Here is a 17967-nt window from a genome sequence, read left to right as displayed (position 1 = left end):
AAAATGTGTCTTAATTTGGGAAATTTATTATGAATTTGAAGATTTGGTAATGGTAATAGTAGCATGCGCATGTCATGAATGAGTTGAATATTTTAAAGTTGTAATGGTTTGAATCGGTCAAGAAATGTTGACAGAGGAGGGACTTTTGTAAAATATCTCTTAAAAGTACAAATAAATTTTATTGTTAAAAATTTAGAATTTTACTGTGAAATGTTTAATTCTGGGTAAAGTGAAAATATTTTGAAGTTGAAATGGTTTGAATCAATCAAGAAATATTGGAGGAAAGAATTCTGTAAAATATCTCTTCATATGTGGCAAAAAATTATCATTTTGGTGTGAAAAGTGGAATTTGGGGAATTATTGTAATGTGAAAGAAATGTCCTAAGATGATCTGAATGAGCTGAAGAGTTTCAGTTTGGGATGGGAATGTTGGGAAACCGTTTTTGATGAATGTCTAATTCACTTGAATGTGTTTTTGAGGGATGAGAAATGTGGGAATTCTGAGAAGACATATTTTTTTAAATGTAAAAAATAGTAGCCCACATGTCCTGAATTTTGTGAATGGATTTAATTTGTGGAAAACGTGGAAGAAGTAGGACGGAAAATATTGGCGTTTTACTGCTACTACTACTGATTAATAATAATAATAATCATAGAGTCTTGGTGTAGAATAACCTATTTACATGTATTTTACCGATTTCGATTGCGTTCAATTTGCGTTTAAACGGTTTAGCTATGGGTTTTACGACACTTTTTGCAGAGAGACGGCAGTGCGTGTAGAGAGCCGGAAAGCGGTCTGTTTTGGACAGGAGGAGGTCATTAGAAAGTGAGGAGTGGCACCAGAACGATTATTAGAGTCTTTTCCTGATGCAGGTGTAAGACAATTATATTATCCATAGCTCCGTGTAGTTATCAACTGCTTCGACATGCTTCGTCTAATACTGCGGCTCAGGCCGTCAGCCGGGCTCCCACGCCCCCGTGCCCTCCCGGCCGGGCCTGCCGCCTGTGCCATCGGCTCCCGTTGCGTGCCCGGAACCGGCTCTGCGAGGCGGCTACACCTCGTAGCCGGGTGCCGGGCTGTATGCTCTAGCGTGGGCGTCAGTCACAGGGAAGCTCTGCTGCGGTGTCCCCAGCTGGCTGGTAGCTGTCGGAACGAGCGGTACTACAGCCTCCCGCCTCACCAAAAGGTATCGTTACCGGCCTTCCGGTTGCTATAGCACCCACTTCACTTAGCATGACCTCCGTTAGCACAGAGACATGAGATGCAATTTACCACACACTTTATAACATTATACCTCTTAAACTTCAAATTTAGCCTGCAAATCAGTATGTATTGTGTCATTGCAGAGATTTGATAACGGCTTCTATGAACCTATGTCTTTAAACTGTTTTAAATACTCTGTAGTAGCTGGAAATAGCTACTATGACATGCTGGCTAACAGTGATTCCCAAACTTTATTGAACCAGGGCACATATTTTAATAATAATAATATCTCAAAACACACTTGCAAGCAAAAATGTCATAAAACGTATATACGCTAATACAATGATAATATGTGGTGATGGTGGAATAGCATTTAATTGTTCTGCCTGTCACCACTATACATAGCATAGACAGAGGAGAAAAGATTATTATTTAAGGTCAATACAAATATTTTTGGGACATAGTCCTGTGGCACACCTGATAATTTTTCACGAGATTGGCAAAGTAGTTGGCAATCGGTGAGCTTGTTGCACCCAGTTTTGTGAGAACTTTGAAAGTCATTGACTTGACCCAGAATATTATCTTCAAATATGAGCATTACAGCTCCTTTGCCGTGTTACACCCAAGGTGTGGTCAGTGGTTTCTTGTAACTGTTTATTCAACACACTTTGCACGATTCACATGAATTTAATGCCATGACTTCACATTACCCATAACTGTCCAGACTTTAGGGACATTCTGTTACATTACATTACCTTCTAACTGCTTCTTTGTCCAGTGGGTCACTTTATACATTTGTGACACTTCTGCGTTGTCTATCTTTGAATATGTGCCATGTTTGGCCTATGCAACATTAGGTACATGTACAAAAAGAAGCATGATCATCTTTCTAAAGGCAGAATGTTTCATAATCAATGTACTTTACTACAGTAGATTATGTAGTTGTTACTAATATTGTGCCTTTTTGCAATGAAACCTCTTCACAAACCTTCCATTCCTGAGCCACTGGATAACCTTAACTGCCTCCACTTATAAATAGCCACTCTGAATTAATAAATCACCTTGAAAGCTGCTTTCAGTCACCCAGTATATTGTGAAATATGTGTTATTGATCATGTCAACATTTTCAATGATTTTCAGTGATGTGCTACTTTCAATGTTAAACAGGTGGAGCTGCCTGCACTATCGCCCACCATGCAGACAGGAACCATCGCTCGCTGGGAAAAGAAGGAAGGAGACAAAATAAACGAGGGAGACCTCATAGCAGAGGTTTGGAGAATGTGTGTTGTGTATGTGTGTGTAGGAGTGTGTAGAAAGAAAATAATATTGCTGTGTTTTTATAGGTGGAGACAGACAAGGCCACAGTGGGATTTGAGATGCTGGAAGAGTGCTATTTAGCCAAAATCCTTGTTCCGGAAGGGACCAGAGATGTAAACATTGGAGCAGTAATTTGCATTACTGTTGACAGGTAAACAACTGCAATACTCATGACTGCCATTGATAATTCAATTGCACTTGCAAAGACAAAATCAGGTGAACATTACACTAATTTATATTGTCCACCTTACAGTCCAGAACTCATCCCAGCCTTTAAGGACGTTACATTGGACTCGTTTACTTCTGCCACATCATCAGCTGCTGCTGCTGCTCCTCCTCCTCCTCCTCCTCCTTCTTCATCTTCTTCTTCTCCTCCAGCTGCCTCTGCAAGTGCACCACCTGCAGCCCCAGGCAGCTCCTACCCGACACACTTAAAGGTGGGCCTCTCCAAGTGACAAGGAGTGCAGTCGCCGAGCAGCAGGATACAGGTTGGGTCCGAAAGTATTTGGACAGTGACAATAGTTTTTATGGAAAATGTTGTCTTTATACATCACCACCATGGATTTGAAACCCAGATGTGATAGAAGTGGAGACTACTGGCTTTCATTTAAGAGGATTTAAAAAAAAATTATGGCTTTGACAGACATTTTATGGAGACTACCTCAATTTTTAGGAGCACATAAGTACATTATTTAGACACTAATTGTAAATATAACCATCATTTTAAGGAAATATGAGAGGAGACATCTAAAACACTCCTCAGGTATTTTGATAGCATGTCCGTGACATGCTTTCTTCAAAATACACCGGATGTGGATACATCACCTAACACAGCCAGCCACAGCAACAACGTAACTGACCAATCAATGGTGTGCTGCTTATCAGAAGCTAACACTGTTCGATAAGATAATCTGTGAATTGAACAAAAGTCAGCGCAGGTCTGCTCACTTTAAGGCTTTGGCATGATAGGGGCGTCGCACCTGTGGTGGATGTGAATGACTGTGCGTGACTGTGCTGATGCTTGAAACTTGGTATATGTGTGTCTGTGTGTTTTTGTTTGTTATTTAAATTAGCACCACTGTTATAGTACAAAACAGTGGGGTGGAAGTTCAGTATAGATAAGTAAATACCGAGATTAGTATTGAAAAAAATGTTTGAATCCTTGAACCTGTGTGTGTGGCAGATCACACTTCCCGCCCTCTCGCCCACCATGACGATGGGCACGGTGCAGCGCTGGGAGAAGAAGGTCGGCGAGAAGCTCAGCGAGGGAGATCTGCTGGCCGAGATCGAGACGGACAAGGCGACCATCGGTAAACTTGAACACACCCATCCTGAAATTGTTGTTTCCATCCAACTTGTACTCATCGTCTCGCCTTCGCGTTTCATTCGAGGCTTTGAGGTGCAGGAGGAGGGCTATCTGGCCAAAATAATGGTGTCAGAGGGCACACGCGACGTCCCGTTAGGAACGCCGCTGTGCATCATCGTAGAGAAGGAGAGCGACATTGCTGCCTTCAAGGACTATGAGGAAACCGGCGTTGCAGAGATTTCAACACCACCTCCTGCGCCAGCACCAGTAAGACATGCACACACAAATACAGTGGTATCTTGACTTCTGAGTTCATTTATTCCGTGGCCATGCTTGGTCAAATCACTTGCATCTCAGTTTAGCTTTCCACATTGAAAGGAATGGAAATGCCATTAATCTGTTCCAGTCTCCGAAAAAACACCCCCCAAAATTTGTAAGGGTTTTTTTAATAGAAAAATTGAACTATGTGGTATTGTACTCCATAAAAACATACAGTACGACCATAAAATTTCTTACAAGCCGTGGTTAAAAAAAAAATAACTTGTCAAAATACCGTCACAAAGAACCTAATGCCTAATCATAATAACAATAATAATAATACCTGAACTTTCACATTCACAACTGACGGCAACCGAATGTTCTGAAGTTCGCTGCTGCCATCTAGCAGTGGAGTGGCTGAAATTGACTCGTAATAAAATTTTTGCTCACAACACAAAAGCAAATTATCTAAAAAAACTTGTAAGTTGGGGCACTCGAAAGTCACACTTTGACTATAGAACTATGCTCTAATAGTTCTGCTGATGTAACCCAACGCTTTCTTCACCCAGGCAGCAGCACCCGTCGTTGCAGCACTACCTCCGGTCCCCCAGCCCGCCGCCGCACCCTCCGTTACCCCCGCAGCCGCAGCGCCCAGGAAGGGGCGTGTGTTCGCAAGCCCGCTGGCAAAGAAACTTGCTGCAGAGAAAGGCTTTGACCTGGCGGAGATCACCGGTGAGCCGTCAATCAATACGGAGACAGACCGTCACTGAAATGTGATGATGACATATACCCTTCTTTCTCAGGTTCTGGTCCTGATGGACGCATTACCAGGAAAGACATTGACAGTTTTGTTCCTGCAAAGGCTGCCCCAGTAAGTTACACTTCAGCTGACCTCTGCAGACTGGGATTGCATGGTTTTCTTCACTTTTTCGCAGTAATCAATCAACCGCATTTTATTTACATAGATCATAATGCCACACAAAGTACTTTAAAACAATTACAAAGGGAACAAAACAGGATCATGTGATCATGTGCTGTGTGGAAAACATCCCCTTTATGTAGATGTTCTCTTCTTCAAACTCCTCTGTTGCACAGCAAAACTGTTCCAACACAAAAAGGCAAACAGATTCACCATTCTGCATGGCCACGCAGCTGAACAGGACAGGTTAAAAAGAAAAAAAAGAAGAGATGTTCTCACTACATGTTAGTTTTTGTAACAATGGAATATTTTTACATAGCTTTGCTTAGTGCATACAAGGGATAACTCCAACCCCCTAACTTCCATTCAAGTACAATAGTCTGTACAATAGGATGGAGGATGAGCGTGGTAAAAGTATTTTTAGACTAATCTTTTCTGAGAATAGAATGAAGAAGAGGTATGATGAAAAACCCAACAAAGGACACAATTCATTTTGGCTCAACTTTTGCATCCGAAACAGGCTGCCATAAAGATTAAAATATTTTGTTTTCCATAAAGATTAAAATATTTTGTTTTGTACAATTATCTTGTGGGATTGAGATTAAGATTCAAAGGACCTGTATTGTGTGACCAGAACTGCTGTCACTTTAGCATGCATGCATAAAATTCATGCAAATATAACCACTGTGTTTCATAACTCCCTCTTTGGCCCCAGTACATTCACCTATGTGGATCCAAAGCCAATACGATTAGTCTCTGTGTTTACTGTAGCCCACGCTGTGGTTGGCAAAATGTATCCAACGCATTAGTGAAATGATGCCTCATGAATTTTGGTGTCATTTGAAGAGTTTCCTTTTGGCAGGCTGCTCCAGCTCCGACTGCAGCTCCAGCTGCTCCGACACCTGCTGCCGTTCCTGCCGCTCCAGCCGGGACTTTCACAGACATCCCTATCAGCAATATCCGCAAGGTGAGAAACAAACACACCTGATTTATTGTGGCCACCGCTCCACTTTAGACCGGGCCTTGGGGTTCTTTTCAGCTTTTGTTCTCTCTCCTCCTCCATGCTAGCACGTGCACTTCAACGCATACAAAACAAAACCTGATTTCCTTGGGGTTTTTTTTGTCTCCTTTACAGGTCATCGCTCAGAGGTTGATGCAGTCAAAGCAAACCATCCCTCACTATTATCTCTCTGTAGATGTCAACATGGACCAAGTGCTGGAGCTTAGGAAAGAACTCAATGAGGTTCCTTTTTGTGCTAGTTTGTTTCTTTAGCGCTAGACCAGAATGAAAGAAAAGGTCATTCTCAAACAAAGTCACCTCTGCTGTCCAGGAGGTGAAAGCCAGAAGTATCAAGCTGAGTGTGAATGACTTTATCATCAAAGCCAGCGCGCTGGCCTGCCTGAAGGTGCCTGAGTGCAACTCATCCTGGATGGACACCATAATCCGCCAGTGAGTAAAAACCACAAGAAAGGCTCTAGCACTGCTCACATGAAACAGTGCTCACACCAGTAACAACAGACTACAATTCTTTTTTTATTTTAGTTGTGAAAAGAAGGTAAAGTTTCATGCGTGAGAGCACAATGTAGTCAGATCCTGCCTAAGAACAACAAATGCCACACTGATCTGATGTGGCCATTTTAAATTCTGGTAAACAATCAACTTATTATTGAATGCATTAAATAAAAATGTTGAATGTCTATCTAAAGCTGTTATTTTTAATATTTGTATTGTAGTATTTACAATAAATCAATTAACAAATTATGTCCTGAGATAAACCAATGCATAATGAAAAAACACATTTTAATCAAGAAATAAAAAAAAAAATCCCCTGCTAAATTAATTCAACAAATGTGATACAACTCTTGATAACGTAAATCACGGATTGCCCCCTCCTGCAGACTTTCTTTTTTTTTTTTTTTTTTTTTTATTTTTTTTTTTTTAAAACAGTTAAAACACATTTGTTTCGGCAGGCATTTCGGTAAGACTTGATGGGTGATTTGATTATTAATTATTTTCTCTTGTATTAGCTGTATAAATGTTTGAGGTAAGGGTTGCAAAGGGGTGGTGAATTTCCATGGGAAGTTAAGCGGGGGAGTTGTGGAAATATTCCATATTAGAAATGTGCCATGGGAATTAATTGGGAAATGAGGTTAGCTCTTTGCCTGCATGCTCAGTTCCCTATAAAAAGCCAGGCTTGAGTTTCATGAATTCCAGTTGTTGTTTTGTTGTTGTTGTTTCTGTTCATTCCCATTAATTTCCATAAAAAGTTTAGAATTTTCCAACCCTATTTGTTCCTGTGTATTTTAACCATGTAAAGCACATTGTGAGTCCTCTCTGTGATGTACTTCCCAACTGACTTGAGTGCGGGCACGCCTGCTTTCTTCCAGGAACCACGTGGTGGACGTGAGTGTGGCGGTGAGCACGGCCAACGGTCTCATCACGCCCATCGTGTTCAACACGCACACCAAAGGACTCGCCGCCATCAGCAGCGACGTGTCGGCACTCGCCGCCAAAGCACGGGACGGCAAACTGCAGCCGCATGAGTTCCAGGTACAATCCTGCCAGTGGAAGTCACGGCAGTAGAGTCTAACATTCTACTTGAATACATTTTTTAATTATTTCCCACCAGGGGGGCACGTTCACCATTTCTAATTTGGGGATGTTTGGTATCAAGAACTTCTCGGCCATCATCAACCCTCCGCAGTCGTGCATCCTCGCCGTGGGAGGCTCTGAAAAACGCCTCATGCCCGCTGACAACGAGAGAGGGTATGTCTCAAGTTCAATATGAGCTAAAAAAAAAAAAAGGAAGAAAAAAAAAAAGTTTTTTCAATGCAGTTATAATGGGCATCTATTATTTGAAGATTTTCGTTATTTGCGGTCGGGCACAGTTCCTATCACCTGGGAATAGCGGGGGTCCACTGTACACATAAGAATTATACGTGTGTAACAGGGCAGGGGTTCTTGAACCTTTTTGGGTCTAGGAATCCATTACAGGGGAGTAATTATGGTGCCAAGGTATGCATTGTAAAATCAGTGATTTTACGAAATGTTCGACAGTTTTGACCCGGGGTATGTGCTTTCAAGACCCCAATGCATTTTCAGCAATTTATTAAATGGGACAAATGGTCAAACACACAAAAACAAAATGAGAACACTTGCAAGGAGCTGCTATAGACCACAACTCACGCCCAGATGCTCACACGAAGACTAACTGACCAAGATGGGTACCCGGCTTCAGCCCCCCTCACTTGTTAGGCCACGTCCCTTGAAGGCCACATACAACACTACATTTGTTGTGGCATTTGGCTTGTCCCAATGTACAGTAAATACACTTCATCAAACCAGTTTATTTTTTTTAACATTCTCTTTTAGGTTGCTTTTTTTTCTTTCTTTTTTTTTTTTATACACAATACAGCGCATTTTTCTTGATTAAAAACATAAAACACTTTTAATGTTTTTTTGTGGACTGGAACAAATTACTCGAATGGATCAATGAATTTCATTGGAGAAAACGTATTTGATATACAAGTAAATTGAGTTACCGTCTTTTGTCACGGATTGAACGACACTCCTAAGTCAAGTCATGTTTGAAGAGGAAGCACTTATTTTCACTTTATCTGAAAAGGAAAAAGGAGAAAGGAAACAGGTGGGGGTAAAAAGCAAAAATTGGAGTTGAATGATGTCACTGCCATTTGCTTTTTCTATAAACGGAGTGGGGGGGGGGGGGGGGGGACTCAATCAAAAATGGATATTTGTGGAAAATACTAAAGATTTGATTTTCAGGCCATATTGTGTAGTAAAGGCGTAACTTTTGTTCTTCAGTTTCGACGTGGCCAACATGATGTCGGTGACGCTGAGCTGCGACCACCGGGTGGTGGACGGCGCAGTGGGCGCCCAGTGGCTGGCCGAGTTCCGCAAGTTCCTGGAGAAACCCGTCACCATGCTCTTGTGAGCGGACTGTGGCGAATCGCGGCTGCCGTGATCCGATTAGGTCGGCAAAACACTCTGAATCCTCCTGTCGTTGGCTGGCTTGCCACCAGGTCACTCCCAGTTACCCTGAAAGAGGGAGGGGCAGAACTCACTCCCCTTTTGTCTAGAGTCTCTCTCTTTATCTCACTATTTATTAAAGTTCCATGCCATAAGAGAAATAACTAGTCATAATTCATCTTAGCATACATGGAGTTTGGCCGGTATCATGTCGTGCAAAAGGAAATGTTACACAATTATGGCCAATCAGTTATAAAATTTATCCCCCCAATGATTTGTGTGTCTGGTGTGAGTGTGACGAAGGCAAACAGGAAGTGTGTCTCTGCTATGTTTTGTGGGCTAAAGAATTGAGAGAAGTAGCCACAATAGTCACAGAAAAACAGTGTTCTGTGCTACAGTATGTACAGTAGTGTATATACTGTACATCATAACATCTGTACAGCCCCCGACAAATGTATTTTCCATCCATCCATCCCTTTTCTGTACCACTTATCCTCACTAGGGTTGCGGGTGTGCTGGAGCCTATCCCGGCTATCTTTGGGCGAGAGGCGGGGTACGCCCTGAACTGGTCGTAAATGTATTTCTCCCCTGAAAAATTTAGTTTGCCAATTCCTCTCTGTCTCTCTCTGCTCCATGTTAATTTTCTAGCCTCATTGTAAAATGTTCTGTCCTTTACGCAGCTGAAACGCACAAAGATGCCGCCGGATGTTTGTTTGTTTTAAATAAACGGAGAGTAATCAAACGTCTGACCAGAGACTCGTTTAAATGCAGACCACGAGGCATATTGGGATACAGCGCTTTAATGTTGTACTTGAAAACATTTTGAAACAGGAGCTTGGCAACCAAGAGTCACAAACATTAGTTTTTGTTTTAATAGCGCAGGTTACCATGATTAAATTTGTACAATATGGATTTAGGTCAATTAAAAGTTATGCTCTCCTTAAGAATAGTGAATATCTGCTGGTAAAAAGTTGAGCATTGATTTTATGTGTAATTCAATATGTCCAAATTAACAAGTTAGATCAATATGTATCATATCCTCTCTGTTATTGTAGTCAAATAGAAGATGTTTGAGCTCAGAGGAAGAACCTTTGGTTAAAGATCATACCAATACAGTAAGAAGACGGGAGATAGTTGTCACGTCCTAAACAGGCAGTACTTGCCAGCAATTTCTGCAGCTTCAATGTTGCTCTGTTGGCCTCCTGGCAGCCTACCTGACAATTTTTCTTCTCGTCTTTTCATAAATTTTGAAGATCTTGATTCTCTCCACTTGCTGATGACTGTCTTTACTGTGTTCCGTGAAATATTTAACGCAGAGGTGTTAAACAGGTGGCCCGCGGGCCAGGACCGGCCCGTCAGAGAGTCCAATCCGGCCTGTGGGGATGGAGAACACATTCACTGCTATTTTTCAATAAAAGTAACTTTTGTTGGTAATTTTGTCCATTGGAGGGTTCACTGACAACATGTAAATGACATTGATGCACTTGTGAAGGCTAAACCAAGTTACCAAGTTTCAGGAGCACACTAATATAAAAAGGTGTGCCATGTTCACACTGTGAAAATAAATACCTCCTGTAGAAATGTTTTAAGACATTGAATATTACAAAATGTCATTCAAAAGCTTCACTTCAAAAGAGGTTGGGTTGTTGGAACTTGTTTTTTTCTTTCTTCCATGCACTGCCACAACTTAAATTGTTATGTATACATTTACAAAGGACGCATAACTGAATGGCGCAGGCTCACTGATTCATAATACTGTTGAAATAATTTTTGGTTAACAATTTCAAAGTGCTCATATGATTTGCAACAAAATTTGCAACAAGATTCCTATGAAGTATTGTAACATAACAGGACAAATAGGCAACATCTGTCACAGATCATCTGCACTTATTTATGCAGCGTTGAGCAATACAATCTAATAGTGTTCCTCGATAATAGGAGAGTGTAGTAATAATGCTGCTTTTGTTTTGTGCACCAAGCTGACAATGAGAGGTGAGATGAGGCTGCATTGCTCAATACATTAATCATGCATGGCTAGTTTTCTTTTTTGGCACATGAGGGGGGAGAGAGCGGAGCTTGCTTCTCACACAGCCATGGTTGCCCCTGGACGACGTGCGCTCTGGAGCCTGTGCGTGTGCTTCACGGCCCTGCATACAAGTGAGTACGCTTCTCTCATGTAAAAATAAATAAACACAACTTTGCAAAGGCAATACATGCTTACTTTTCATTGACACTGTCAGAGATGTATTTATTTAACTAGGGTATTGATTCCCAAAGTGTAGTGCAAGTAGTGCATGGGACACGAAAGAGTCGGTGAATTAAATGTTCAAATTGTGCGTAATGACTTGAAACGTTTTTAAAATCTCATACAGTGCATTTATTAAGTACAGTTCAATTGTAGTTTCCATCTGAACCTTTTTGAGTAGTAAAACAAATATAAATACATATATAAATAAGAAGTAGGTTTTAGGCCTATGTTCACTTCAGTGGTTGGAGTTTGAACTGCATCATATTAGGAGCTGTTCCTACTATTATGGAGTTGTCACGTGATGTACATAAATCCAAACTGAGCATTGGTTGACAGTGTATGCGACTATGCTATATGCACAAACAAATGCTGAGTGTATGTTTGAGTAAGTGGGTTGTTTTTTTCAACTCTGCCTGCAACTGCTTTTGGTGCCACATCAGAGATGTCAAATTGAATTAACAACTCATATGCAACAACCCTACACACACATGCACAGATACACAACAATGTAAACGAGAGAAAGGGAGTTTTGGTCGGTTGCTTCATTATTGTTGGATCATGACAAGAAAATAAGGACGTGAAAAGTGGCTCAATGACACGCACATGTTTTTTTATATGATCCCTTGGCTGCATTACATTTTATTTAGACAAGAATATTCTGTTCAGATAAATGTAGATGAAAGCTTGGCTTTTCAGTGTTCTAAACTTTCCATCTTATTTTCTGCAGCTCTTTGGGGTATGTAACGCAAAACAAGTATGCTATTGATTTTAAATGATTCGGACTCAAGATGGCTGCTGATATTAAACCAAAGTCACTCGATCAGATTTTAAACTGTTATCATTTTCAAAAGATAAATTAATACAGAACCCAACAAAAAATATTTAGATTTTGATTGATGTTATCGACAAGACAACACAAAACACACAAAATGATCCAAGGTCCCAAAGTAATAGTAAACATTTTCAACTGAACAATTGTTCTTTTTTCCAAGCAAGAACACTATACATTTTACATGATACTCAGCCAAGATGCTTGCAGTGACAGCCCAACAAAAATATGCCTTTATTAGATAAATTATTATTTCGTTTCATGCAATCATCTAACTAAAAAGATCAAATGTGAAAACCACATTAATATTGTTTAGCTTTAAACTCTTGGTCTCAGCATTGAGACCAACTGGATTACACTGTTCATCTTTAGCCAGGGGCAGCACAGGGCACTTGTGGTTATATCACATTTGCCTCACTTTCCTGAGGGTCGGGGTTAGAATCCTGGTTCCAGGTTTCATGTGTGGGGCTTCCTCCTACATTCCAAAAACACACGTTACCATCACTGAAGGCTCTAAAATTGTCCACAGGTGTGAATGGCTGTTTGTCTATATGTGCACTGTGATTGGCTGGTGATCATTCCAGTGTGGAGCCCACCTCTCGCCCAAAGTCAGTTGGGAACAGGTTGTAGCTCACCCACGACCCGAATGAGAACAAGTGTTCTCGAAAAGGGATGAATACATTTTCAGCCAGTTAATCAATGTAAACGTTATTTCAAAGGAATTGAGTGTGCGGAGTTCCACAAGGGTTTGTTCTGAGTCTTCTACTTCTTGTTCCTGATAGCCAAAATAAATTATTGTCGTGTGTCAAATGTATGCTGATGATATTCTTCTCTCGAACACACACCATGTTACATCTCCGTTTGTTTTATTTTGTTTTTGCCTTCACTGATTCACTCAGATGCTCTGAGGGTGACCATGAGGGAGTCGACGGCGGAGGTAGTCCGAGGAGATTTTGTCATCCTGCCCTGCTCCTTCTTCACCTCTAGCCCCCTTTCCAGACTCAACATTATCTGGACTCTGGCCCCCCTCTCCAGTCCGGAATCCCCCATTCAGGTTCACACACACCTTCTTATTCTTAGTTTTTCTGTCAGAAATGTGATTACTTCATAATTTGGAGAGCAAAAATTCCTTCGTTGACATTCCAGGTGATCGTATATGACCATGGCCAGATTATTGAAGACCCATCTCTTATTGGCAGGGTAGGCTTTACAGGTATAGCCATGATTTTATTGTTAGTTTTTTTTTTTATCTTTGAAAAAACAATTGGGAAAAGGTAACATTTGATTGGCAGGTATCCCATGGAGCGCAGACATCATGGTGAATGATACTCGTCTGTCCGACGCTGGCATTTATCGCTGTATGGTAAACAACCCTCCAGAGACGGCAGATCCTGGCATAGGAGAACTGCTTCTCACTGTTCTGGGTAAATGTACTCTTACACAGTGGATAGAAAAAATCTACACACCCCGGTTCAATTGCTAGGTTTTTGTGAAAAAAATCAATAAAACTCAGAGCAAGATGAAACATTTCAAAACTGTGTGACCTGTAGGCTACAACTCAGTTGAAAAACTATATAATAATACGTATATTTTAAAGAGAAGTAAAAATAATCAACTGAGATACTGTTGTTGCTAACCCTCCAATAACTGAGGATGTGGCTGTGTTCAGCATCAACCAATCACATACAAATGTTAAATGCAGGACATAACTGCCACCGATTAACCCCAAATAAAGTTTAGCGGTTCTAGTAGGAATTATCGCAGTTGTTAATTTTTTACTTCACCTCTCCAAAAAGACTTTATTTTTTATTTTTATTGAGTTGCACACTCACTCTAATCACTATTAAAGTCAAACTCCCCATAAAGTTACATTGGCTTAAACTTTTTTTTTTTTTTTAATTACAGTACAGTTCACTTTTCAGTTGCAGCTCAATTATGTTTGACTTTTAAGTCCAATACATTTACATTTAATATTTTAGAACTTTTGATTTTAAAAAATTTTTTTAGGTACAATTTGTATCAACTTTGAAAAATGTCCAACCCATTTTTTCATTATTTTAAGTGCAGATTTTTTGTTTTCCAATTTTTTAAGCACAGTGTTCATGTTCAAACTGTGTTAGTGTCTTACAATAACATTAAATATTAATGTTTTTTTTTTTTGTTTTTTTTTAATATTAAATATTAATAGGTTAAACTGTAGGTTAAACAGTGGCCTGGCAGTGCAAAACAATAGTTCAAATTGTGAAACACTTTTACAGTTCAGAAAACAAATTATCAAAAAGCGAAACCCTTTATCATTTCAGAAAACACACAAAAGACGAAACCAATTACAAAAGACGGAATCGCTATTTGGGTTGGACATCTCCTTACATCTGCGTAGCCTACCCAATTTGCTTCCTGAAATGTTGTGTTTCGGTTTTTGTTAATTTTTTTTCGGAAATGTAAAAGTGTTTTGGCTTTTGTTAAATTGTTTTCTGAAATGTAAAGGTATTTCGGTTTTTGTTAATTTGCTTCATGAAGTGTAAAAGTGTTTCGGTTTTTGTTCATTTGTTTTCTGAAATGTAAAAGCGTTTCGGCTTTTGTCAATTTGTTGTCTGAAATGTAAAAGTGCTTCACAATTTGTTATATTGTTTTGCACTTCCAGGCCACCGTGTAAAGCCCAGCCTCGTTTTTGATGAACCATTACAGAAACATGTTTGAGTAAAGCAAGTGAACAACAATCAATGGTGATGCATTGATCTGCTGATTGCACCCACAGTGGCACCATCTCTGCCCACATGCCAGTGGGATGGCGACATGGACGCGGGAGGCAGCGTCACGTTGTCCTGCTCAGTGGTCGAGGGTGTTCCTACTCCGGAGATCCACTGGGATAAACTCAACCCAGAGGAAATTTCACTGCCCATCAACATGGAGGGTCAGCATGTTATCAATTATGCTTGCAGAGCACACCACTGGAACACTGATAGTAACACTTTCTGTATGTTGGTAAGAACCCAAGCCATTTTAAATGCCAATTTGATTTGATCTGATTTCAGAAGACATGGTAGTGAAATGAAAGGCAAAAAAAAGAAAAAAAATGGGAGTTAGCCACTGTAATTCGAAGTGGCCTATTAATTTGAATTACATAAGACAATAAATGGCAGAGGTTATCTCTCAAATTGACATATGTCCATCTTTAAAAGCTCAACCAAACATATGACAGTGGCACATTTCCTTCAGCATTCAGTGGATGATACACTACGATCACTAATATCGACCATCAGGAACAAGTAGAAGACTCAGAATAGAGCCTTGTGGAACTCCAGCGATACACTGAAAGTATTGATTAACTGGCTAAAAAACACAGCACTTGTGCTTTAGGGTCACAGGTGAGCTATTGCCTATCCCAGCTGACTTTGGGTGAGAGGTGGGCTTTTATGTGGCAATCACATGGAAACACTACCACACTCACACTCGTGGAAAATGTTTGTCTTGAGTTAACCTAACATCCATGTTTTTGGAATGTGGGAGGAAGCCGAAGAAAACAGGAAGACTAGCGATTCGAACCCCCAACCTCAGAACTGTGAGGCAGACCTGCTCTGCCACAAGTTCACTGTGCTGCCCATTATCACTAGTGTTTGGTTCAAACTTTTCTACCAGTCTTTGAGGTTGTATCCATTCCGAGGCGCTTTATCCAATTGTGATTATTTGTCAGGCGAGCTGTCGGGTTCGGTCCAAATCGTCAACGTGTCGTCGCAGACGTCCGGCCTATATCGTTGCTCCGCCTCCAATCTCCTGGGAACGGAGAACTGCTACATCAACCTCTCCATTTACAGCGGTAACCAGCATTCTCGACTCGTCCATAAACTTTGGTTCCCTTTCACGCCCCACTGACACTTTTGATCACACTGTATGTTAGCAGTTGCAGGGAGTTCCTCAGGGATCCTGCAGGGAGTGCTGCTGACTCTATCCATGAGCCTGATGCTGTTGACCCTGCTGGTGCTCATGACATGGCTTCATCGGACAGGCCAGGACGGACGACGTAGGGTCTCTAAGGAGGAGGAGGAGGAGGAGGAGGAAGGCTACAATGAGATCCGCTATACTCCGTCTCTGATGAAGCGCTCCTTTGTGTAAGAGTCATTGTTAACAGGTTTTAAATAAATGCTCCAAACTATGACTGTGCTATTTCATACACAGACCAGACCCATGCATTTATTTCCTCAACTACAGAGTATCAGATGTCTATTAGAGGTTTACCGGTTGACAATGTTCCAGCTACTGCATTTAGAATTTTAGAGGGATTTTAGTGGGCTGTCGAAGTTTTTTTTAGAGGGAGAACATGGCCACAAAGTCCAAGCTACTTGGGATTGTAGCAAGTCCCCCAATGTTCTAGGAATTTTAGGAGAAAACAGGCCTCAACATTGCAGGTACAGTATGTCTGCCAGTCATGAAACCATACTGTTCCCTCGCTTTCACTTAAAAGATCTTTTAGCTGAACATATTGCCCAAATTTTATAATCGTTATTAAGGAGTTATAATTCGACCAATCAGAAATTGCGCTGCCTTATTGGGGGCGGGAATAAATAAATACAAAATAAAAACTACCTGGGCCTGTGTGAAAAGTAATTGCCCCCTTGTTAAATAATGAATTAACTGTGGCTAACCACATTGTTTGGTTAATTCACCGACCACAGCTGAGCCTGATTACCTCTCGACCTGTTGAATGAATCAAGTCACTTAAATAGAACCTTTATAACTAAATTAAGTCAGCCAATAGAGCTGCAACAAAATACCACAATCCAAATAAATTCAAGAACAGATGAGAAATAAAGTAATTGATATCTGGAAAGGGTTACAAAGCAATTTCTAAAGCTTTAGGACTCCAGAGAACTACAGTGAGAGCCATTATCCACAAATGGAGAAGAAAATGGAACATTGGTGAACCTTCCTAGGAATGGCCAGCTTACGAAAATTACCCCGACTCATCCAGGAGGTCACAAAGGAACCAAGGATAACATCTAAGAAAAAAACCTGCAGGCCTCCCTTGCCTCAGTTAAGGTCAGTGTTCATGACTCAACAATAAGGAAGAGATGCCAAAAAACATACGTGGCATGGTTCCAAGGTGAAAACCATTGCTGACCAAAAGGAACATACAGGCTCCTCTTACTTTTACACACACAAAAAACAAACAACATGTGAATGATTCCCAAGACTTTGGGGAGAATATTTTACGGACTGACGAGTATAAAGTCAAACTTTTTGGAAGGTGTGTATCTCGTTACATCTGGCGTAAATGTAACACAGCATTTCAGAAAAAGAACATCATACCAACAGTCAAACATGGTGGTGATAGTGTGATGGTCTGGGGCAGCTTTGCTTTTCAAGGACCTGGACAACTTGCTGTGATTGATGGAAGCATTAACCATTTACCATTTTACAATCAAATCGTAAAGGAGAACGTTCGGCCATCAGTTTGTGACCTCAAGTTAAAGCGCACTTGGGTTCTGCAGCAGGACATCGATCAAAGACACACCAGCAAGTCAACTTCTGAATGGCTTAAAAAATTAAAGGAAGGTTTTGGAGTGACCCAATTAAAGTCTGTACTTGGATCTGTTTGCAATACTGTGGCAGGACCCTAAAAAGGCCATTCATGCTAAAAAAAAAAAAAAAAAAAAAATCCTGTTGTTGAATTAAAACAATTCTGCAAGGAAGAGTGAGCCAACAAATATCTCCCCAGAGATTTGCCAGTTATAGAAAACACTTTATTTCAGTTGTTGCTCCTGAGGATGGCCCAACCAGTTAATAGGTTTAGGGGGCCATTACATTTTTACAGGGCCAGGTAGCTTTGAATAGTTCCCCCCAAATTAAAATCACCATTTAAAAACTGCATTTTATGTTTGTCAGTTATCTTTGTCTGAT

At 40.6% G+C, this 17967-nt stretch overlaps 2 protein-coding genes across 2 annotated transcripts; both read left to right on the top strand.

Moving 5' to 3' along the window:
* The first annotated feature begins 773 nt into the window (after positions 1-773).
* dlat (dihydrolipoamide S-acetyltransferase (E2 component of pyruvate dehydrogenase complex)) lies at positions 774-9931 on the top strand. Its single transcript, XM_061702055.1, has 14 exons — positions 774-1187; positions 2372-2473; positions 2548-2672; positions 2775-2958; positions 3705-3831; positions 3913-4094; positions 4655-4817; positions 4889-4956; positions 5867-5971; positions 6140-6247; positions 6336-6454; positions 7393-7555; positions 7635-7771; positions 8828-9931. The coding sequence occupies exons 1-14, from the start codon at positions 927-929 to the stop codon at positions 8955-8957; spliced, it is 1974 nt and encodes a 657-aa protein (XP_061558039.1). The 5' UTR covers positions 774-926; the 3' UTR covers positions 8958-9931.
* Positions 9932-10911: 980 nt separating this feature from the next.
* On the top strand, positions 10912-16246 carry zgc:165604 (uncharacterized protein LOC792578 homolog). The gene is made up of 7 exons (XM_061702060.1): positions 10912-11149; positions 12969-13123; positions 13216-13282; positions 13362-13493; positions 14828-14983; positions 15764-15886; positions 15968-16246. Exons 1-7 carry the CDS (start codon positions 11023-11025, stop codon positions 16180-16182), a joined length of 975 nt encoding a protein of 324 aa, XP_061558044.1. The 5' UTR covers positions 10912-11022; the 3' UTR covers positions 16183-16246.
* The last annotated feature ends 1721 nt before the right edge of the window (positions 16247-17967 follow it).

This window comes from Phycodurus eques, chromosome 17 (assembly GCF_024500275.1).
Source record: "Phycodurus eques isolate BA_2022a chromosome 17, UOR_Pequ_1.1, whole genome shotgun sequence".
Lineage (NCBI taxonomy): Eukaryota > Metazoa > Chordata > Actinopteri > Syngnathiformes > Syngnathidae > Phycodurus > Phycodurus eques.
This window is presented reverse-complemented; position numbering and strand designations above follow the sequence as displayed.